This window comes from Narcine bancroftii, chromosome 11 (assembly GCF_036971445.1).
Source record: "Narcine bancroftii isolate sNarBan1 chromosome 11, sNarBan1.hap1, whole genome shotgun sequence".
NCBI classification, from domain to species: Eukaryota; Metazoa; Chordata; class Chondrichthyes; order Torpediniformes; family Narcinidae; genus Narcine; species Narcine bancroftii.
The window spans coordinates 15138877-15163387 of record NC_091479.1 but is presented as its reverse complement, the minus strand read 5'-3'; the positions used below and the strand labels follow the sequence as shown (position 1 = coordinate 15163387).

The 24511-nt window shown below is 45.3% G+C and overlaps 1 protein-coding gene and 1 long non-coding RNA gene across 3 annotated transcripts in view; one reads left to right on the top strand and one right to left on the bottom strand.

Moving 5' to 3' along the window:
* LOC138745540 (lysyl oxidase homolog 1-like) overlaps positions 1-24511 on the bottom strand; it is a 51667-nt gene that overhangs the window by 17997 nt on the left and 9159 nt on the right. For both annotated transcript variants that reach the window (XM_069902678.1, XM_069902677.1), the window contains exons 2-3: positions 12575-12683; positions 10068-10205 (exon numbers count right to left, since the gene is read on the bottom strand). In XM_069902678.1, the coding sequence (XP_069758779.1) occupies positions 10068-10205; positions 12575-12683 (247 nt within the window). The remainder of the gene's footprint in view (positions 1-10067; positions 10206-12574; positions 12684-24511) is intronic.
* LOC138745545 (uncharacterized) lies at positions 539-24004 on the top strand. The gene is made up of 3 exons (XR_011346330.1): positions 539-572; positions 9052-9216; positions 23551-24004. It is a non-coding gene; the product is annotated as an uncharacterized lncRNA (long non-coding RNA).

Sequence of the window (24511 nt, the reverse complement as noted above, 5' to 3'; positions counted from 1 at the left end):
TCCTCCGGGGGGAGGGACTCCGGTTTCCTCCCACCATTCGAAACATACTGGGGGTGTAGGTTGATGGGGTCTCAGCAGCATGGTCTCAATGGCTGTATCGACTGAGCTATATGTCTAAATTTAAACATTTAAAAATGTAAAATTAAAAAAATTTAAAGTCTCCCTTCTTCAGAGACCAAAAAGAGCAGTTAACATAGGAAGAGTACATATGGAATAACCTCTTATTGTAAACTTCTCAGTTCAACAAACTGTGAATATTCTTCTCTCGCTTACACTTCCCTTGCCTCTACTCCTTATGGGCATTACATTCCATTTCATAACCACTCTTAAGTTCTTCACCTGTAACTTCTGCCAATATTTTGGGTTGAATCTTCCAAAAGACTTTGAGCTTACAGCTGAGAGTGCAGGATTCCCTGGGTTTAGAAGACTTGGAGAGGGTTCAGAACAATGGTTCTGGGAATGAAAGGGTTATCATACGACTCGCTCGTGACGGTACTTGTTGGAATTTAGAATAAGGCGGGATCTCACTGAAGCATATAAAAGCTGAAGGGCATGGACAAAATAGATGCAAGGTAAAAGTAGAATAAGTAGATGTAAAAAGAATGTTTTTCATGTCAAGTGAAAGGGGAAAAATTTGGGAGAACAGTGTGTGTGTGTGTGTGTGTGTGTGTGTGTGTGTGTGTGTGTGTGTGTGTGTGTGTGTGTGTGTGTGTGTGAGTGTGTGTGAGTGTGTGTGTGTGTGTGTGAGTGTGTGTGTGGTGTGTGAGTGGTGTGTGTGAGTGGTGTGTGTGTGAGTGTGTGTGTGTGTGAGTGTGTGAGTGTGAGTGTGTGTGAGTGTGTGAGTGTGTGAGTGTGTGTGAGTGTGTGAGTGTGTGTGAGTGTGTGTGAGTGTGTGTGAGTGTGTGAGTGTGTGTGAGTGTGTGTGTGAGTGTGTGTGTGTGAGTGTGTGTGTGAGTGTGTGTGAGTGTGTGTGTGTGTGAGTGTGTGTGTGTGTGTGAGTGTGTGTGTGTGAGTGTGTGAGAGTGTGTGTGTGAGTGTGTGTGTGTGTGAGTGTGTGTGAGTGTGTGTGAGTGGTGTGTGAGTGGTGTGTGTGAGTGTGTGTGAGTGTGTGTGTGTGAGTGTGTGTGAGTGTGAGTGAGTGTGAGTATGTGTGAGTGTGTGTGAGTGTGTGTGAGTGTGTGTGAGTGTGTGTGAGTGTGTGTGAGTGTGTGTGTGTGGTGTGTGTGTGGTGTGTGAGTGGTGAGTGTGTGAGTGTGTGAGTGTGTGAGTGTGTGAGTGTGTGTGAGTGTGTGTGTGTGAGTGTGTGTGAGTGTGTGTGAGTGTGTGTGAGTGTGTGTGTGTGGTGTGTGAGTGGTGTGTGAGTGTGTGAGTGTCTGTGAGTGTGGTGTGGTGTGTGAGTGGTGTGTGTGTGTGAGTGTGTGTGAGTGTGTGTGTGGTGTGAGTGTGTGTGAGTGTGTGTGAGTGTGTGTGAGTGTGTGTGTGTGAGTGTGTGTGTGTGTGAGTGTGTGTGTGTGTGTGGTGTGTGAGTGTGTGTGAGTGTGTGTGTGTGTGTGTGAGTGAGTGAGTGTGTGAGTGTGTGTGAGTGTGAGTGTGTGTGAGTGTGTGTGAGTGGTGTGTGTGTGGTGTGTGTGTGGTGTGTGAGTGTGTGTGAGTGTGTGTGAGTGTGTGTGAGTGTGTGTGAGTGTGTGAGTGTGTGTGAGTGTGTGAGTGTGTGTGAGTGTGTGTGTGTGGTGTGGTGTGTGAGTGGTGTGTGTGTGTGAGTGTGTGTGTGTGAGTGTGTGAGTGTGTGTGTGTGTGTGTGGTGTGTGAGTGGTGTGTGTGTGTGTGAGTGTGTGTGAGTGTGTGTGAGTGTGTGTGAGTGTGTGTGAGTGTGTGTGTGTGAGTGTGTGTGAGTGTGTGTGTGGTGTTTGTGTGTGAGTGTGTGTGAGTGTGTGTGAGTGTGTGTGAGTGTGTGTGTGTGTGAGTGTGTGTGAGTGTGTGTGTGTGGTGTGTGAGTGTGTGTGAGTGTGTGTGAGTGTGTGTGAGTGTGTGTGAGTGTGTGTGAGTGTGTGTGTGTGTGAGTGAGTGTGTGAGTGTGTGTGAGTGTGAGTGTGTGTGAGTGTGTGTGAGTGTGTGTGAGTGGTGTGTGTGTGGTGTGTGTGTGTGTGTGTGTGTGTGAGTGTGTGTGAGTGTGTGAGTGTGTGAGTGTGTGTGAGTGTGTGTGTGTGTGTGTGTGTGTGTGTGTTTGTGTGTGCGTGTGCGCGCGCGCGCGCACGCATTGTACACCTGTTTCGTTGTATGTTTGTCTGTTCTCCATGCAAATCAATATGGAAGAATCTAGAAATGTCCAAGGAGGTTCAGTAGGAGTAACATTTGATGCTGAATGTCATGACCACATTGAATTTAATCTTTAAGGTCATATGAAGTTCAAAAAAACATTGGTCTTGCACCAGGGACACCTCCATTAGTTACAGTGCGGTGCATCAATATACATTCAGAGCAAAAACAAGTGGCCAGGCCTGCCTCAGTGTTCAGGCTTCCAGACAAACAAGGAGCAGGCAGCAGGAAACTGAGGAATAATGCCAGGCCCGCCTCAGTGCTGAGGCTGCCAGGCATTCCATGAGCAGACAACAAGTGTGTGCTGAGGAAGAACAAGCAAGACTCCGAGCAATGCAAACAAAAGCCATCGGCCGAAGGGCAGCGCCATTTACTGCAGCCAACCTGCTACATGCTGCATTCAATTACTCAGTTGAAATTGAGTGCTATTCCATTAATGCATGTCAGAAGTATGTCAACACTGTGGAGCAAAGAAGTGGAAAGGTGAAATGCCATCGATATGGAAAACGTAGCATACCTCGACTGGCCGAGTCTCCACAGCAGAGTCCAGACATTTCCTCCAGATGATCAGAGCCTACAACTCAGCATTTCAGATGACATCTTTTGGAGCCAACAACAACGGAGGGTTTTATTTCCTGGGCAACACCAGGTATCCTGCGTGTGCATGTATACATATACACAAACCCACATACCAAGTATAAACATATACAGAAATACATACAGATAGAGTCCACCTTTATCCATGCAGGATATGTTGCAAGACTCCCAGGTAGCCTGTAACCGCAGGTAGTACCGAACCCTACTACCTATGATAAAGTTTAATTTATAAATTTGGGACAATAAGAGATTAACAACAATAAAATAGAACAATTATAACTATATACTGTAATAAAAGTTATGTGAATGTGCTCTCTCTCTCTCTCTCTCCCTCCATTTTCGGACCGCAGGACTATGGATACCTCGGTATGTATGTGTATATATACACGAGATGAGAGAGTGTGTGCGCGCGCGTATACACACACACATTTATAAATACATACACACGTGTGTATATATGTGTGTGAGTGTTACATGTATACATAAATATGTACTGGATACATACACATATACATACAAGCCATTATGTTACTGAACTGGGGTCACTCTTTCCAATACAAGAACTTACAATTTAGATCCAGGGGTTTGTCCTTATCCTGTTTGTACAACTTGGAGGTAAATGGACAGAGTAGATTGGCACCAGCAGTATTATCTGGTATAGTCTAGCCTTTGTGATGGTGAACTTTTGACTTGTTTGTTCCAAATACTTTACATAGTTTGCAAGCTTGGCATTGTGTAATTACAGATAGTGTGCAGCTACCCAGCTGAGAGGAAAAGACTCTTTTATTGTGGCTCAAGGTTGTTGACTGATATTTCTCATTGGGATCGAATGTTAATGGCAGCTCGGTGAAAACACCAACAAATTTGTGCCACTCAATGATTGTTCAAGATACTCAAGTGATCGCAATCACCGTTAGCTCTTGAGTCAGCAGGTTATAGGACTGCACTGTATGTACTACCCCAGAACTAAAATCTTGGTTGGTACTCCAGTACAACAGAGCACCTTCGCTCTGTTTCCATCAATGGCTAAATACTTCAATTCCGCACCCCACTGCCATGCTGACATGTATGCCATTGGCCTCATGAACGGTCCCACCAAATATTCCGTCTGGGCCCTCTCCAACTGGATGGCAGTAACATCAATTTCTCAGGTTTCTGCTCACCTACTCCCAGTTCTCCCTCCCTTCCCTTGACCTTCTTTCCACCAGCTCTCCATTCTTTTCCCTCTCCATTCACAGAGACATCCCCCCCCCCCCACCCCGCCCCTGTTGGGTGCTCCTTTATCCACCCATTAGCTCCTGCCTTTGGGGCCGTGCTCCTCCCCCCTCCACATGTGCTTGCCCACATTTTTTCGTACCTTGACGGAGGGCTCAAGCCCGAAACATCGGTTCTGTATCTTTATCTTTGCTGTATAAAGGACACTTTTTGACCTGCTGAGTTTCCCAGCTTTGCTTTTCTTTCACTTCGAACACGGTGTGTGCAGACTTTCATGTTTTATTTCTGCCTTATATTCTCTGTCAGATGAGGGTTAACGTCAGGGAATCATATTAAAGAAGATGACACTGTACAGTTTTAAATTGTTCTTTTTAAATTTAGACATTCAGCACAGTCACAGGCCCTTCCATCCATCGAGCCCATACTGTCCGGACGGTTGAAGGGTGGGAGGAAACCAGACCACCTGGAGAAATCCCACACAGACACAGGGACAACGTATGAACACCTTACAGACAGCACCAGATTCAAACCCAGGTCGCTGGTGCTGCGATAGATATTCAGTCCTCAAAAGAAATCTATTGTTTATGGAACTTTGCCGTGGACTAATTGGCACTTTCTGCATTGCAACATTTGGCTATAACTTCAGAACATCTTCAAAGGATTGTTAGAGATTACAGCATAGAATGGACCAGGGGTGGGCAACCTACGGCCCGCGATTCAAACTTCTCCGTACATCCAAACCCCCCCCCCATCCAGCGCCACCGCTGCCTCTGCCCCTCCTCCCCGTCCAGCGCTGCCGCCATCACACACCCCCGATCTGACACTGCCCTCACCACTCCCCCGCGTCTGACACCGCCCTCACCACTCCCCCGCGTCTGACACCGCTGCAACTCAGCCACATAGTCCAATACCGCCACCTCCGGAAAATCAGGGCGGCCCATTCAACCACTGACTGACCGTCTAGCCCAGGCATGGTACAAGGTTTCCCCCCACCCCCGGAATCGACCATTCCGCTCATTGAGCTCATGTTTGCTGAAGGATAACTTACAAGAAGAGGTCACTCCACAAACTCTCCGTCTATGGTCACGTAGGCTATTTTTCAGCTTTCACCTTCAACCACTCTTCCAGACCACATGTCCTAAAACTCCACAGCACTTTATGGAAAACTCCCGTCAACGTTCATCTGCGTTGTTTAAGAATTAACATCGCTGAAGGGAACCTTCTTATTCACTCTACCTGAGCCCCTTTTGAGGTTTTTTGGCTCTCAACCTTTTTTCTTTCCACTCACATCCCACTTTAAGTCATCCCCATGCCATCGATGCTCTGTGATTAGGAAGGGATTGCTTCAGGTGGAATGTGGGTGGGAAGGGAAGGTTGAGAACCACTGCTCTAGACCCAATTGTTACTGAAATATTTTGCTTGAGAAAAATTCTCATTGGCCCATTTCCTTTGGAGTTCTGAAACCGTGCACATAACGAGTCAATGAGGGATGATTAAAACAGTGGGTTTCAAACTTTCTCTTCCCACCCACATACCACCTGAAACAATCCCTTACTAATCACAGATGGCATAGGGAATACTTAAAGTGGTATGTGAGTGGGAAGAAAAAGGTTGAGAACCACTGCTTTATATCCTTTAATTAAAGCTTTATTTAGTCTTCCTTTCCAACTACCCATACTCACTTCCACAGATAAAATAGAAGCGCAAACTGGCCATTCAACATTTATTACAACTCCAAGATCGAATGCACAGCACAGAAACGGGCCCTTCTGCTCACCACATCCACATTGTCCATCAAGTGTCTATTCCAACTAACCCCATATGATAGCACTTGGTCTGTAGCCTATGCCTTGGCTCTTCAAGCAGTCTCTCAAGTTTATTATCATCCGACTGCGGATTTACAAGTAATGGGATGATTTACATGGTTATTGATCAATCTCACAGCCTGTAGGAAGAAGTCTGGCCATCCTAATCGTCATGCTGCTGTGCCTCCAGGTAGTGGGGTAAAGATATTGTGCGTAGCATAGAAAGGGTTTTCCATAATTCTTTGAGCCTAGTTTAAGCAATGCTGCCTGGCACAGCACGGTTGGCGTGGCGCAATGCCTCTCACAGCACCGGCCATCGAGATTGTGGATCGAATCATGTAAGAAGTTGGTAGTTCCTCCCCGTGTCTGCATGGGTTTTCTCTCTCTGGGGGCTCCAGTTTCTTCCCACCATTTGAAATGTACCGGGGGGTGTAAATTGGGCAGCACTGATTCTTGGGCCAAAATGGCGTGTTTACATGCTGTTTGTCTAAATAATTTTTTTTTTTAAATACCATCCTTAGAGGAAAGGGAGATCTTCTCGACCACTTAGATGATTCTCCGTATTGACCTCTGGTCCGGTGCTTTGCAGCTACCACCCCATCCAATGATGTAGCCAGTTAGGATCCTCTCAATTTCTTGCCCACCTCAGTCTCGTTAGTCAGGAAGGCGCAGCAGTGCCTCCGAGGAGATGTTGTGGGTTATTGTGAGACTACTGACCTCAATCACCTTCTCCCACAGTCTATTCCGAAGGGAACCACCCTCTAGTCAGGGATGGCCAACCTCTTAATTTTTAATTTAGATGTACAGCATGGTAACAGGCCATTTCGGACCACGAGTCTGTGCCACCCAATTAACCTACGCCCCCGCTACCTACTCGTGAGCTGAAATGGCTTGTTACCGTGCTAAATTAAAAGGTTGGCCACCTCTGCCTAGGTGGACAAAAGATTTTCCTAATACCCATTCTCCCAATGATCAGTCCTCTCCAATTTATCTCAAGATGAGTGTTGTAAAGGTGATACAGAAGATAAAGCATCAGTTTCTTTATTGCTACCATAACTGAACAAATTAGCGCTGTGTAATATCAAGCCACTGTCGCTGACAATTTTGTTTTATATATGCTTAAATTGACAGCGTTGAAGGATTAAAAGTATTGATGGCAACTAATGTCAAAGTAATCTTGTAAGATAATAACATTTCACTTTTCTTTTTAATGAAATGCTGGTTAGATTGTTTTGAACTGTGTAATTCAAATTGTTCTCAATGAGAAGTAAGGTTTAACATCTCATTCCACTGAAGCATGTAGATAATTTGGAGAGGGTGCAAAGGAGAATTAGTCAGGATTTTGCCTGAATCGGAGAATGTGCTTTATGAGGCAAGGATACAGACCTCGCGCTTTTACTCTTCGGAGCGTAGAAGGATGAGAGGTGACTTAATAAGGTTATGAGAGGCACCTTATTCCTGGGCGAAAGTAGAAAACACCAGAGGGCAAGGTGAGGGCAGGGGCGTATCTACAGAAAATAGCGTCCAAGCCAGGGGTGGCCAACCTTTTGCATTCAAAAGAAACGGCGACAAGGAGGTCTTGCGAGAGCCAGCCTCGGAGGGCCACCATGTTGAGTTTGGCTTCGGCCTTTTAATAAGTTGAGAGTGAACGGAAGGATGACGCGGAGAAGAAAGAGGTGTGTGTTCTTTGTGTGTCAGCGGGGGGGACGGGGGAGGTGGCGGTGGGGGTGGGGGGAGTGGGTGGTACCGACCGGGGTGGAGGTGGGGTGTGGATATCAGACTCAGTCTAGATGAATCTGTCTATGTTGATCGTGCTTCCTTCAATCTGCTACTTCTAGTCATCGGGGGAGGTGCGGGGTCCACCGGGGGAAGAAACTGCCCCCCTTCGCAATGCCCAGGACACAAGCCATACCCTAGATATTCCCATGGCTGCGGGAAGGAAAGTTCAGGGGAGATGTCAGGGGTGTTTCTTTCAACAAAGAGAGTAGGGGACATTGCCCGTGGTGAAGGTGGTGGAGACTGGAACTATTAAGGGCATCTAAAAGACTCTAAGACAGGATGAAAGAAAAATCATGGTTTATGGGTGTGACGTAGGGAAGGATTAGATTGTTGAGTAAGTTTTTTCAGGTCAGCACAACATTGTGGGTTGAAGGGCCTGTACTGTGCTGTCACATTCCATGTTCTCTTTAAATAAATTTAAAGATAACATGTCAAGTTAATGAAATAGGGACATTTGTATGTGAATGGTACGGTCATGTAATCTCAACAGCTTCTCCGACTCTAGAATAAATCCCTCACTCACAAATGATGACTGAACCCATCTCCATGGCCTTGCAGTACTTGATTTATTCTAATATGACTCCCTGCACCGTAATTGCTTGTTATAACTACACTTCTTGCTGTATGAGTTGACGTGCCCAGTGAGCACACAGAGTCTTGATGGAAAAGCAGTTCAATTTATTTGTTTTCCCCAAATGCTTGAATATGCAGTAACTCACAATGAATATTAATCACGCCTAATGTGTATAGGGTCATGCAGGTCACTTGACCCAGCACGAAGGCCATCAAACACCTAAACCAGGGGCAGGCGCATCCCCTCGCCCCAACGCCACTGTAAACCTCATCCCCCCCCCCCCCCCCGGTTCAACGCCACCACCACCACCCCCCACGTTCCGACAGTGCCGCAAAATCAGTGAGGCGCGCCATTCAACCACTGTCTCACCATCTGACCCACACATGGTAAAAGGTTTCCGCCCCCCCCGATGCTATCCTTGCACTAATTCCATTTTATTCTTCTCCCGTTCCCATGAGCTCGCCCAACGTTTTACAGCGATGTACAAGAGTCAATTAACCTGGACACCCATGTTTTCTTTAAAAGTTGTGGGAGGAAAGCAGAACGCCCAGAGGAAACTTACAGTTATAATATTGAGGATCAGGTGTGTCCCATGGCCCTACCAGCGGGTATCTAGTCGGAAGTCACCTCTCCTGCCAATCACGTTCAGGCTCCGCCCACAGATTAGTGGCCATTTTCCCCTTTAATCTACTAACCCACACCTGGGCCAGACTCTCCAACCAATTGCATCTTAAAGCCCACCATCTGCCTCTTTATCTTCTTCAGATCCACTCCAGTTACCACAGCAAAGGGGGGCAATGAACCACCATAGAGGAGAGAGACTGAACCCCTGACACGAACAACCTCGCACTCAACATCACTTGTGGACTTCGTACCAGAGGGGTACGACCCAGTGATCACTGGGGGGAGGAGAAATCAGAGGTGGAGAAGGTGAGCAAATTTAAGTTCTTGGGAGTAAACTATCTTAAGAGGATCTTTCCTGGTCCCAAATGGCATCGTGGAGCAAACACACCTGGGCCTCTACTTCCTTAGAAGTTTGTGGAGGTTTGGTATGACTTCAGAAACCCTTTGTCAACTTCTGCAGACTTGTGGTGGAAAGTATACAGACTGTCTGCATCACAGCCATATTAACCCGTGCTGCCCAATATAACCTACAACCCCGTGCGTTTGCGAGGGTGGGAGGAAATCCGGAGCACTCGGAGGAAACCCACGCAGACACGGGGAGAACGTACAGACTCCTTACAGACAGTGCTGGATTCGAATCTGGGTTCTGGGTGCTGCAACAGCCATACGCTTCCCCTGCCTCCCCAATCTAGAGGAGCGTTAGCAGCGGAAGCGGTAAGTCCCCGGTCGAAAAACACTTGCGCTGCGCAGGAATGAGTTTGCAACTTAAAGTACATGGCTACACACTCTGCAGATAAATTACCATTTCTAAATGATATGAAGTGGATAAAAACGGATGGAATCTGAAATCAACATAATTTGAAGAGAAATCCTCGATGAATATTAACAATTGTACTTAACTACAAAGCGTAAATGTTTACTTATATCACATTACACTCACCAATTCACCTTTTTAAATTAGCTGCTGCCATTAAAATAATGGTTATAAATGACTATGGTTGAAAGAAAATAATTATAGCACCATTTTATCACAATTAAAATCCAGTGCTCTGGGAGATGATGGGTGCGTGCACGTGGAAGTGCCCTTTTCTCCCTCATTTTCCAAAGGGCTCTCTGTCTCCCGCTGCCCACGTGTAATGCTGCGCTGATCAACTTACTGGTGACAATTGTGCCACTCCCAAGTGTGGCGCGGCCTGTTGGGAAGGAAATCAACAGTCCCTTCGTTCTTGACGCGCTGGGGAAACCTCAGCAAGACCCTGATGTCGTAGTCTGTGGTATCAGCCTTGTACGCAGAGCTGAAACGACAAAGGACAGCTGATCTGAGTCCAAGGAGAGAAAATTTGTTTTCCGAACCGTGCCGGAGTAATTTGAACATAAGGACTGGGTAAAAAAAAAGACAATGGTAAAGAAAAAGTGTGCATATTCTATTATACGGTGTTGGTAAAATCTCTGCTATGAGTCAAACAATTGGCCCACATATAATTTTCTGTTTTGCAAATGAATCACCATTAATAGTTGATACCTCAACCACATACTCTCACTTAGGCATCTTCTGTCCGCACACCAGAGCTCCTGGCGCCTTGACCACGAACTCTCGTCTCGGCCCCGGCCACCCGAGCTCACAGGGCCCCAGCCACCCACCCATCTGAGCTCCCGATGCCCCAACCACAGATTCTCACCTGGGTCCCGGCCTCCCGCCCATCCGAGCTCCCGACGCCATGATCACAGATTCTCCCCTCGGTCCCGGCCACCCGCCCATCTGAGCTCCCGAAGGCCCCGACCACGGACTCTCGCCGAGGCCCTGGCTGCCCGCACATCCGAGCTCCCGCCCCCAAACTAAGCAGGACCTTAATGCGGGCAAAAGTAGTTTGTATCTAATAGTCGGCCCTCCCCCCTAAACTTTTACCCTAAAAGTTGGTCCACAAAATGTGACTATTCACACACATATGTGGTATTTCATAATCCATCTCTTAAAGCAGACTTGGTTCATAGAACGATACAGCACAGGAACTGACCCTTTGGCCAGAGAGGCTTGCATTGAACACGATACCACAATTAAATAAAATCTCTTCTGCCTCGACGTGATCCATATTGCTCAATGTTTGTGAGTGAGTGGTATATAAGCTGAAGAAATTGACGAGAATGTGAAGAGACCAGGTTAGAGAAGAATTTGACTCTCCTACAGTGGGAAACATCCTTGTTACATCTACTCTGACCAGGCCTTTCAGCATTCCCCCCCATCCTTCTGTACTCCAACAAGTTCAGTCCAAGAGCCAACAATGGTTCCATATGTTTATCAAGAAGCCTATTCCATGTTATCATGACATCTGCCTGTTCCAGGCACCCACCACTCTCTGTGCATTAAAAAAACTAGCTCCTCACAATCTCTTTTAAACTCCCCCCCCTCCCCCCACACCCACCCTAACAGCAAGACCTCTAGCATTTGACAGTTTTACCCGAGACATTCACCATCTGGCTTATCAGGAACTTAAAAGAAAAGGTTTGAAATAGAAACTCTATGAGAAAACTTGCAGCTACAATTAAAGCCGCTTGTTTTTCAAATCTAAGTGGAGCATTCATAACTGATACCCCAACAGTGCCAGGGCCCCGGGTTCCATGATGGCCATCAGAATGGCCCACGTGGGGTGTGCATAATCTTCCTGGGTTTTCTCTGGATGTTCCCGTTCCCTTCCAGATCCCAGAGACGTGTGGGTGTGGCTAGGTTGATTGGCAACTCTTATTTTCCCCCTTGTTTGTGGCTGAGTGGTATATATTCTGAAGAAATTAATGAGGATGTGAAGAGAACAGGTTAGAGAAGCATTTGAACTTGAATGTAGACAGCCTTACTGTGGGAAACATCTACTCCGACCTCGTCTTGTCCCATCTACTCCGACCACCCCTTTCAGCATCTAAAAGGCCTCTACGAGGATCGCCCTCATCCTTCTGTACTCCAGTGAGTTCAGTCCAAGAGCTTCTATGCTAACTCTTTCATTCTAGTTAATCTCTGACCCCCTCGCCAGTGCGAGCACGTCATTTCTCAAATAAGGCGCCCAAAACTGTACACAATCCTCCAAGTGAGGTCCCACCAGTGCTTTATAGAGTCTGAGCTCGATGAATGCCTCAAACCCCAAACGTTTAAGAACCCTGTTCTGATGTGATATTCCTTGAGATATCCATGCCAACATTACATTCGACGTTTTCCCCACCGACTCAACCTTGAGGTTAACCTTTAGGGTGCCCTGCATGACTCCCAAGTCCTTTTGCACCTTGGAATTTTAAATTTTCTCCGCAAGAAAATAATTGTCTGCCCGCCTATTCTTTCCCCATCAAAATAATTGTCTGCCCGTCTATTCTTTTCCATCAAATTGCACGACCATCACTTTCCAACATTGAACCCTGAGTTTTAGTTGGAAATAAGCTCCCTGCTTTGGCCTTGTACATTTTTTTCATTATTTTTACATCTCCCTGAGATTCCCCCACCAATCCTTCTAAACTCAATCTCTCGATATAAATTAATTCCTTTGCTTCCAGAATCAAGCTGGTGAATCACTGCCCCACTTTTCATCAAGGTATCAGGGCCAGGAAAGAATCTCCTGGCCAATTCATTGCAAGTCAGCTCTTAAGTGTATGATGCAAATGCTACGCCGTGAATAGAGCTCCGTACCTTGCTAAACAACTCTCTTCTGCTGCACACCGCAAGGAGTACAGGTGGGACCTCTGTACGTAGGTGGCAGCTTGCACATAGTGGGGATCCGGGACCAAATCAGGCAGACCTGAGGGAGCAGAGGGAGACAACCTGTATGAATGTGCGAACAGAGAACACGGCTCACCCCAGTAATCGAGGGCGAAACACAAAAGTCCGCGGACACTGTGACTGAGGTGCCAACACAATACTGGAGATGCTCAGCAGGGTACTTCATCTTCTTTCTTCTTTGGCTTGGCTTCGCGGACGAAGATTTATGGAGGTCCACGTCAGCTGCAGGCTCGTTTGTGGCTGACAAGTCCGACGCGGGACAGGCAGACACGGTTGCAGGGGAAAATTGGTGGGTTGGGTTTTTCCTCCTCTGCCTTTTGTCAGTGAGGTGGGCTCTGCGGTCTTCTTCAAAGGAGGTGGCTGCCCGCCGGACTGTGAGGCGCACGGTTTGAGGCGTTATCAGCCCACTGGCGGTGGTCAATGGGGCAGGCACCAAGAGATTTCTTTAGGCAGTCCTTGTACCTTTTCTTTGGTGCACCTCTGTCACGGTGGCCAGTGGAGAGCTCGCCATATGTACTTCATATGGCAGAGGTAAAGATACAATATCAGCGTTTGGGGTCTGAGGCCTTCGTCAAGCTATGAGCAAAATGTAGGCAGGCGCCTGAACAAAATGGTGAGGTGGAGAGTCAGGGGGAGGAGCGCAGTCCCACGGGCTGGAGGTAATAATATTTAATTTTTAAATTTAGACATTTAAATACCAACATGGTAACAGACCATCTCGGCCCGCAAGTCTGTGCCGCCCAATTTACATGCCCCTGATAAGTTTGGAATGGTGGGAGGAAACCGGAGCTCCCGGAGAAAACCCACGCAGACATTGTGAGAATGTTCAAACTCCTGACAGACAGTGCGGGATTCAAATCCCTGTCCTGATCGTTGCCGCTATCGCTACGCCAATGTAGGTGGTTAAAGGGAGGGAGGGCACACCAGCAAATGGGGGAGGGGGGGATAGCTCTGTGAATGGAGAGGGAAGGGGTGGAGAGCAGGAAGAAAGAGGGACGAGGAAGGGAGGGAGAACAGGGATTGGGCAAGCAGAAACTTCTCCCGACTTCTACTTCTTCGTCGACGTCTCCGATTTATACCAGCCCACTTCCCGTTCTCCGATCGCCAAAAAAGAACAGGACGGTTAGTGTAACAGTTATCCCAACGCTGCTTGTACATTCTCGCCGTGTCTGCATGGGTTACCTCCCACTCTTCAAAAAACGTACCAAGGTTGTAGGTTAATTGGGTGGGGTTGAATTATTGGTTTAGAATATATGATTTTTAATTTTACTTTTTTCCATTAAATTACATGGGTTCATATGAACCTAGTTTATCGTTACTTGATACTTGTAACTTTATATTAACATTATTATTACGATATATACCAATATATTTTGCATATATTAAAACCAATAAAAAGATTGAAAAGATTAATTGGGTGTAATTGGGCAGAACGTGCTCACAGGCTGCTCTATGTCTAAATTTTAAAAATAAAATTAAAAATTAAACATTTTAATTTAAAATGTAAAAATAAAATATTTAACAAAAAAACTTCTTCCTGGCAAGGCCCCCATTTCTAGGCTGTTGACTGGCTAAATTGAACGTTGCAAACCAGCCGTGTTCTCAAACATTCTCGCCTTACACAGTGATCGCTTCAGCTCCAAACCACACGTGGCAAATTAATGCCCTTTTGCCTCAATTTCTCAGTGCAACTATGAATCTTCAGCTGGTCGAGCAGACCCCAACGTGCATCGAGTAATTAGCCGGAACATGTTTGCTTTGCATGGAGCAAATAAAATCGAAGTCGGTGGACCTGCCCATCCTGCATCTGCCTGAAGGAATAATTTCTATCCAGGTGTCTTGCCAGTTCTTCCTTAATGATAGCTTGTGTTTTTCTGGACTATAGATATTAAGCTGAATCACCTCTACCACTTCTTCTGGCAGCTCATTCCATATACCGACTCTCTTCTCTGTACGAATAAGGTGCCCCTCAGGTCCCTTTTGAAACCTTCCCCTCACCTTAAATCTGTACCCTTTAGTTTTAGATTTCCCAACCCTGGGGAAAAAAAACACACCACTCATGATTTTATAAACCTCTCTAAGCACCTTCCTCATCCTCCTACACTCCAGGCTACCTATCCAGCCTCCCCTTATAAGACAGGACTCTTCCCCTGCCAATCTTCAAGCGCTTTCCTAGTTTTTTTTCTGATACCGCAAAGGAGGACTCAGGCCCGAAGTGTTGGCAATATATCTTTCCCTCCCATGGACATTGAGAGACCTGCTGAGTTCCTCTAGCATTTCAGTGTGTGTTTAGTGTTATTCACATGCCCGTAATATTCTTGCGAACCCTTTCTGAAACCTTTCCAGGTATATTTCCCGCAGCTGAGTGTTTAAAGATTTTTTTTGTGCGCAGAGTTTTAAGATACAGCACGATAACGGGCCCTTCCGGTCCAGCCCAAATACACCTATTAGCCTGTATATCTTTGGAACGTGGGAGGAAACCAGAGCACCCGGAGGAAATCTACTCAGAACGTCAGACAGTGCCGATATTAAACGGATTTCGTTGTTATTTTTAGGTTTTTTTAAACTCTAAACCAATCAAATTTTAGTTATAAACTACAGAAATTTATTGAAATTTGTAGAAATTCAGCCATTTGTTTAAAATCTTTTCAAAGAAAAATTAAATTTAACCTCTAATTGTGTACTGCCAAGTTTGAATGGTAGGATACAAACATAGCTGAATTTAAAGTTTTAAATCAATTTTTAATCTGTAAATGTTTCTGAAATCTGGTGGCAGCGAATATAGGATCCCAATGCTTGGTTGCCATTTGCGACCAGTTCCACTTGCATATCAGCCAGGGAAACCAAGTCCTCGATCACAAGGAGCCATGTCGCACAAGGTTACAATGGCCATGGGGCTCGTGTGGAAAATTATCCTGAATGAGCTTAGATACGGTGATGATTCAATGTGGCATGCCCTATAGACAGCCAGTTTCTTAGCTGAGAAAGGCCGGAACTTTAAACTGGTGACCATAAGACATAGGAGCAAAAATAGACTCTTCAATCAATCGAGGCTGCCCTGCCATCCATTTCCCCCACTCAGCCCCACAGTCCGGTTTCATCCCACAACCTTTGATGCCCTGGCTAATCGAGGGCCTATCAATACACTCAACAAATTGGCCTCCACAACCCCCTGTGGTAACAAATTCCACAAATTCACCACCATCTGGCTGAAGAAATTCCTCCGCGTTGCTGTTCTAAGCGGACGGCCTTCAGTCCAGAAGTTGTGCCCCCTTGTCCTGGACCCTCCCACCACGGGAAAAAAAACCTTTCCAGATCTACTCTGTCGATGTCTTCCAACATTCAATGAGATCCTCATTCTCCCGAAATTCCATCGAGTGCAGGCCAAGAGCTGTCAAACACTGATCATATGATAACCCTTTCATTATCCGGAATTATCCTTGTGAACCTCCTCTGAACCATCTCTAACACATCTAGCACATCCTTTCTTAAATGAGGAGTCCAAAATGAGGAGACCAGTGCCTTATTAAGCCTCAATGTCACATCTTTCCCTTGCTCTAGTTATCATTTTTTTTAAATTTTTTATTTTTCACACCATAAATCACATTAGCCATGATATACACTTTTTCTTTTTCACACATTTACAGTGACTTTTTCTCCCCCCCCCCCGCCTCCTCCCAAGCCACCCCCCCCACCCCCCCCCCCCCCTCTCATCCATTTTGAAGTGAATGCCAGCATTGGATTTGCCTTCACTCAACTTGCAAGTTTACTTTCAGGGCATCCTGCTCAAGGACTCCCAGTAGTGTGAGAAATGAAAATGGAATAAATTCCTGTAACCATCTGGAAAAATAATATATCAGGGTCGGAGATGCTGCAATGGTTTAATTTCACTTAAAGCCTGTGGAAAAGTTTTGAAAGGAACATGAGCAGAACATTTTAATGACCTTTGTACGATAGAGAGTAACAAGTGTGGGTAATTAAGGAGCTGTGGTTATGTTACTGAGCTAATAATCATTAGGACACGTTCAAATTCTATCATGTCATAAGTCAGTTAATTAATGACATAAATCTGGGAATAAAATATACACAGTCAGAGACTGCCACGATATGACCAAATTGTTGTAAAATCTCATTGGCTTTGCTAAAGTCTTTCCAGGGAGGATATTCCCTTACTATACAAAGTGTGCATCCAGACCCACAACACTGTAGTTTATTCTATAGTCGCTTCATAAAATACTCAGGGGAACTGAGGGAGAGTGTCTAAACAATGGTCTGGCCAGTACTGTGCACATCCTGGGAATCAATAAATACGAAGGTGGCTTTGGAGGTTTGAAACACGATGAGAATAATGAGTTTATCACTCTCCTCTCCAACACGATGGCTCCCTCAGGAACAGATGGAGCAATAGTTGATTAAATCTGATGGGTGTACCAAAAGCTCATTAGAACCTGTGATGGGCCCAAAACCCAGCAGCAATAGAAATTCACCGACAAATGGTTACTTAAACAAAATTTTCTTTAACATAAAATCTGGATCAAACTTTAACTAATTACCATTAACTTAACCCCCTTCTAATTCTAAGCGTACTTGTATGTAATGCATGTATAAGTTCAGAAAAGTTCTTTGATTTACAGTCCAATCTCACTTCTCCACGTTCACTGGTTGCAGGCAATTCTTATACTGTGCACAGAATTTAACATTTATGAATTTCACCAGGCTTTGGTGCTTGAAAGGTAAATGGTTACCGTGCAGGAAGGTTCTTGTTGGTTTTCAGAGAGCGATTTGTTGCTCCTTGGACACAAACTGGTTCCTTCTGATCAGCCACGTCAGTGTTTTGCCGACTTGCCCAATCAGGGTTTTCCAGATGATAACCTCTTTCTCTCAGGTCACCACAGAGTCCTTTTCTGTTTCCCTTATCTCAGGTGAAACATTATACAGCCAGTCATCTCCTCTTGTATGGACCACAAGGGGTTTGAACAGGCTGAACTAAGAACTCATGACCCGTCTTCAAAAAGGGATTTCAAACAAGCTTCCAAAGCCACTGCAGAAAATTAACTCTGTCTCTCTGTCTGTCTCTCTGTCTGTCTCTCTGTCTGTCTCTCTGTCTGTCTCTCTGTCTGTCTCTCTGTCTGTCTCTCTGTCTGTCTCTCTGTCTGTCTCTCTGTCTGTCTCTCTGTCTCTCTCTCTGTCTCTCTCTCTGTCTCTCTCTCTCTGTCTCTCTCTCTCTGTCTCTCTCTCTCTCTGTCTGTCTCTCTCTCTGTCTGTCTCTCTCTCTGTCTCTCTCTCTGTCTCTCTCTCTGTCTCTCTCTCTCTGAAAAAAAAAACTGTTTGACTCTCTCAGAAATGCTCTTCTTAAATGTCATCAACAGAGAAAAGGGAGACCCCAGTGATCTTTTCGGCCATTTTAATGATCTTCTGTATTGACCTGGTTTGATACTTTGCAGCGACCATCCCACACAATCTCCTAAAAAAAATTGTTGTCAAGATGGGGGCCGGAAGCCTTGCCCTCTTCAACCTCTTTAGGAAGTGTAGGCGATGCTGTACAGAAACTTTGTCAGGAAGAAGTTCATTTCCATTAATTGTAATAATGAGGTACTGGCACACTTTTACTCGCCATTGCTAACGGTCAAGCCAACCATTTACCCTCTCTCCCATTCACCCACATTCAAATCGATTTCTCTCAGGTTCTGACACACAGTGAGCGGTTTTCCAGTGGATTCAACATCTCCTCACTTGTCAGGAAGGTGCAACAGCGACTGCACTTCCTGAAAAGACCGAAGCGGGCGAGGCTACTGGACACCATCCTGCCAACTTTCTACAGGAGCTCTATCGAGAGCATCCCGGCCGGCTGCATCGTAGAGTGGTACAGTTGCTACAGAGCATTGAATTGGAGGTCAATCCGCAGAACCAAACTAAAACAGAGAGGATCAATGAGGTCTCCCTCCCCTTCCCCCCTTACCACCACCCCCCCAACACATCGATGGGATCTACCAGGATCGTTGATTAAAGAGGGATCGCAAAATCAGTGAGGACCCCTTCCACAGCATCGTCCAGCTACTCCTATCGGGAAAGAGATACAGGAGTATCAGAGCCAAAACCATTAAGCTACGGAACAGCTTCTTCTCACGGGTAGTGAGAATGTCGAAAAACTACTATTTATTAATATATGTACTGAGTACATCAGTGGTTCTCAACCTTTTTCTTTCCACTCACATACCACTTTAAGTGAAGCTCGGATGGGCAGGGAGTCAAAGCGAGGGTCGATGCTCAGGGCGCCGGGCGCTTAGATGGGCAGGCGGAGCATCGGGAACTCAGATGGGAGGGCAGGTTGGGGGCGCCTGGAGCTCGAATGGGTGGCGGCTAAGGCAAGGGCATCGGGAGCTCGGAGCCAAAAATAAAGGGACTTTTTACACGTGATACATGGGATCGACTCTTACATATGGTACATTTCAGACTTTTAAGCTGATTCAGAAATAGGCCAGCAATTTGTTCCGCCAATGTGGAGCAAAGGGAGGACGTATTGGCAGGAATTCTGTGAGTGAACACAAACCAGGGGAAAGGAACAATCTGTGAGGCCACAGACCAACAGTTAAAATGTAGTAGTGTGCATAAAGTATTGAAAGTCTTTGAAGATCTTAAAGAAAGAATGTTAGAAAGCTTATCGTTTTCCTTGCAGCAACAGGGAACAGCATAGAATATAGACAGCTGAACAAAATGAATGGAAAGGATTAAATTTGATCTGATTAAATTTGGCCTGGATCATGAGGGAATAAAAACATTAAAGTTTTATAGGAATTTATTTTTCCCTCTCCAAATGCTGGCATAAAAATAGATTAACAATAGCCGTGACAGAAAGTGTAATGATTGATTTGATCGACTGCTTGTCTAGACACAGCCCTTTTTCTCCTTCTTCTTACTGCGGTTCCAAAGCTTTGCTCAGGTATGGCCTACTTTTAAGCTTTAGTCCAAGGCTACGGGAATCCGCCAGCCTGTCTCGTCGCAGATGCCATCAAACCGGGAACAGGTGGCCCCTCTGGAAGTTCACTGGCCTCGGTGAATCAGCATTCATCGCGAGCAGAGATGCCAGAGGAACCCAGATGGGTCTCGCAGCGTCCACAGGAGGTGAAGATATATAATTGCCGTTTTCGGGCTTTGAAGAAGCTCTCACGGCCCAAATTTCTTTACCTCCTGTGGACGCTGCGAGACCGGCCGAGTTCCTCCGGCATTTCTGAGTGTTTTTACTGCAATCACAGCATCTGCAGACTTTCTGGTTTCACAGCATTTATTATGAGATTATTTGCTTACCAAGAAAGGGGAAGTCGGCATCAAATTTTGATACACTTAGACCCCTGAAAGGGATTTGCATTATGAACAACAAACCATCACCATCTTCTCGATTTAAGAACACCATAAAATTTGCCCATTTTTCCGATTCTACACAGGAGAAACACAAATTATTTCATTGGACCAGCAAATTAAGCCAATTATATGCTGGCATACGAGACAACTTGTGTATTAGATGATACCCTGAATTTCCAACTAAAATGAAGGTTCTGAGCTATGCTTGTTTTATAGGACTACCCCAAGTCTTACTGCCCACTAGTCTTTTGCCAGCCATCCTACTAACCATTGGAGCAATGCAGTCACAATATTTTAAAACCAAATTACCCAGTAAAGGTTTAAATTTTCTTAGCATATTTTAAAATAAACCACCGTTGGCTCCTTTAACAGGTCGTTTAAGGCCTTTTGCTACAAGGCTCCGTAGTATAGACAGGAGGAACTGAATGGTCACAGTTAACATTTTACACATCACAAGTCACAGCCCGGCGATAATTCGATATGTTGGAAGAACGGAGGGAAGGCTTGTCACAGTCTGTTCCAGATTTAATATATTTGCAAAGACATTGAGATTTTGCAAGGGAGAGCCATTCTGACGGCTGGAGAGAAAACAGCTTTTTGAAGCAGCTCTTGTACCCAGCCATTTTTGTGGCCAGGAATTCAGGGCACAGCATGCTCTGTGAATGACTGGGCTTTTTCAGTGGATTGATATGCACCAGGAGCGTCTTTTGGGAAGCAAAGTGCTTCATTTGGATGGTGACTAACAGTGAAGGCCACTTGAAGAGACCGGTGCCAGGGTCTTGGAAGCTTCATGGAGGCCATCCAGTTCGAGTCTCGCCTGCAAAAGGACCAGGAGCATTATGACCACAGCTCATGTGGATGGATGTTTCTTCAAAGGCAGCGCAAGGAGAATTAGGTGAGTCTATAGCAGCCATAACTCCAGTCTCTCCGTCAGCTCAACATTAATTCTGGGCATCAAATTTCAAAGGCCTGCGTTTCAACACTGAATTCGAAAATCTGAACTTTGAAGTAACTTTCTAGATGTTGGTCTGGGACTGCAAGCACCTGCGCATAGTTGGGGACAGATTTAGTGTTAAGGATAGTTTAAAAGTTAAGGCTTTAATTTAAGAGTTAGAAATAAAATTAGTGTTTTAAAATTAAAACCTGTCTTTTGTTGCTCGTTATGAGTGGTTCGCAAGACTATACGGAGGTTAATTTGTGTAGTTTAATGATGTAGTATTCTAATTTTTATTAGCTTATTTTTTATTATTTCTCTAAATGTAATTTTAATTTTATTCATGTCATAAAATTTTAAATAAAGTTTAAAAAAAAAGACTATACGGAGCCAAGGGCAGTCAGACTAGACAAATGGACCCCATGGGGGAGTGCTGAGATTTCGCTGTTAAGGTTCAGATTTTATCCTTGACTGGGGTGGGGTGGTGGGGGGTGGAAAGCGCTGAGACTTTGTTGTTAAGGTTTGGATTTTACCCTTGGAGTGGGGGTTGGGGGGGCACTGAGATTTTGCTGTGAATGTTCGGATTTTATCCTCGATGCAGGGAGAACTGAGATTTCGCTGTTAAGGTTCGGATTTTATACTTGGCATACAAAATGGCCTCTGGTTTTCTGGTTGACATTAAGATTCAAATAGCGTCTGATGCGCTGCCATATTTTGCTGAAAAAATAAAACCCAGAGAGCTCAAACCAAGATTAACATATCAGGCAAAACCTTGAGAAGTTGTAACATAAAGATGATAAATGGGAATGTCAAATTTAATCGAGGATTAATTCTTTTCCATTAGTAACTGCAGCTGCCTTATCCTGTGGGCCGCTGGATGGGAATGACTGTGACTCCCAGTTGTCTGCCACTTTCATTCAGTCCCACATTGAGCTATATTTCCGTAGCTTCCTACAGCATTCCAGCATAACGCAGCGTGAACCTGAGCAACTGCAGCCCTTCCAGGCTCAACATCAAGTCTGGATCTCCCAGTGGCCACCCATTTCAATTCCCCCTCCCATTTGCTTGCCGAGTCCGTGGCCTCTTGCACTCCCAGACCGAGCCACCAGCAACTTGGAGGAACAACACCTCATCTTCTGTCTGGGCACCCTCCAACCGGATGCCATTAACATCGACTTCTCCGGTTTAATTTAACTACCTCCTCCCCATATCTTCTTTCTGTCTCCTTTCCTCTAATTTGTTCTCTCTCTCTCTCTCTCTCTCTCTCTTCCCTGACTCCTCTCACAGAGCCAAAATCAATTCTCACTTTTCCTCTCAGCATATCTCATTAACACCTTTCGTCTGTTAGTCTGGACTCTCCCCCCCCCCCCCCCCCCATTAATCTCTCATTTTTAATATAGATGCTTGTTAATTTTTACTTGTACCTTGAAGAAGGGCTGAGGCCCAAAATGTCGGTAACTTATCTTTACCTCCTATGCAAGACCAGCTGAGCTCCTCCAGCATCTTTGTGTGTTTTTAACTACGATCACAGCGTCTGCAGACTTCCATGTTTCACTCGGTTCTGTCTCTGGAATTACTTGGGAGGCTTCTTAAATAACTTAGAGATGCAAGATTCAAATAACAGAAGAGACTTTTACTTACTGATGCCTTCCACCATCTCAGGAAACACATATACATATGCCCCACACTGGTGCACTACAATGAGAAGTGTATTCTTACGCCGTTACAAAATAGTTCACATTATCCTGACTATATAACACACTCCCTCAACATCAAATTCAACATCACAGGTGACTTATTTTCTCCCTTTGTGACAGGACTGGCCAATGTTATTCACCTTGATATTCACTCTCTCTTTATCTCTTCTACTGGCAGTGTCCCATTTGCAATTTTCTACAGCTTCTATAGGAAGTAAACTTTTCGGGCCCAAGCCTTCATCAAGATACGGGGGGGGGGGGGAAAACAGGCAGACACCTGACTAAAACAGTCAAAGGGGGGAGAAAAGAAGAGAGAAGGAGAGGAGAGGAGGGAGGAAGGGGCAGGGGGAGAAGCACAGGGTACTAGATTATTGGAGGTTATCGGTGGATACAGGAGGGAAGGAGAAAAGCTGAGAACTGATAGAGAAAGGGGAGAGAGAAGGGTATGGGCTGGGGGAAAGGAAGTAGGGAAAGAGAGAGACTGGAGGAAGGGGTTTCCCGGAAATTGGTGTTGCTGCCTGGTTGGAGAGTGCAAGGCCAGGTGCAAGGTGTTGTTCTTTGACCAGATGGCATTAATGTTGACTTCATGGGAGGAACAATTGAAGGTTTTGCTCCATGGAAAAATTAAGGAATTGAGAGCAGGTAAGAGGGAAAGAGAATCTGAGAAAGGGGTCGGGGGGGGGGGGGGGGGGCGGAGAGCTATATTCCAACTACAAGTTGTTTTTGTAAAGGTCGATAATTCAATTTGAATAAATTATTTAGATTTCTATCAATATTAACTGCTAAATATTTAATTGTTTCCTATTGCCACTTAAATTTCATCACCTGCTTACATTCATAGGCATCATTTCATTCTTACCTACATAACCTGACATCAAACCATATTCTGCCAACAGCTACAACATGTTGATGGAAACATGCAAGATTCACGGCTGACGAGTAGAAATAGCCTTCAGCTGACAACGATCTCTATTCCAGTTCAAAATGTGCTCCGAAAGGGGACTTGAGCCTTTGCGTGGCGACTCCAAGAAAGACATTGAATGAAAATCCATTGGACAAATGCAGTCACGTTTCCGAGACATTTTTTTTTTAACTATTTTTGTTTGAACATTGTATTGATAGTCTGTTCTTTGATGAACAAAAATGGTCCTTACATTTATTTTTAAATTAAATAACAATTGTGACGGTAGAAGTTCACATAAGAAAATTAAATCGAAAGAGTAGGTATATGGGCTGAAAGACAATCCATGGTCAGTAGCATTAACCCTGTGTGATAGTACAGATCTATCACCAATGTACATAGTGTATCTTCTTCTTCTTTGGCTTGGCTTCGCGGACGAAGATTTATGGAGGGGGTAAAAAGTCCACGTCAGCTGCAGGCTCGTTTGTGGCTGACCAGTCCGATGCGGGACAGGCAGACACGATTGCAGCGGTTGCAAGGGAAAATTGGTTGGTTGGGGTTGGGTGTTGGGTTTTTCCTCCTTTGCCTTTTGTCAGTGTATATAGTGTATATAGTTACTGTATCTAGACTGTGCTTACAGCGATTGGCTGAGAGCTAAGCCACACCTATTGTCTGGGCCTTAAAGAGTTGTGTCCCTAGCCAGGTCGGATCATTCTGGACTGGTCGGCCACCTGTGAAGAGCTCCTGTCTTTTGCTAATAAAAGCCTTGGTTAGGATCAACAAGTCTTTGATTCTTTCAATGAGCTCTACACCCTGCTGTATGCTTGTCAGCCACAAACGAGCCTGCAGCTGACATGGACATTACCCCTCCATAAATCTTCGTCCGCGAAGCCAAGCCAAAGAGATGTTGGTGACAGTACAATCCACTCCATTCTCAAAACCGACGTCATTCAGCT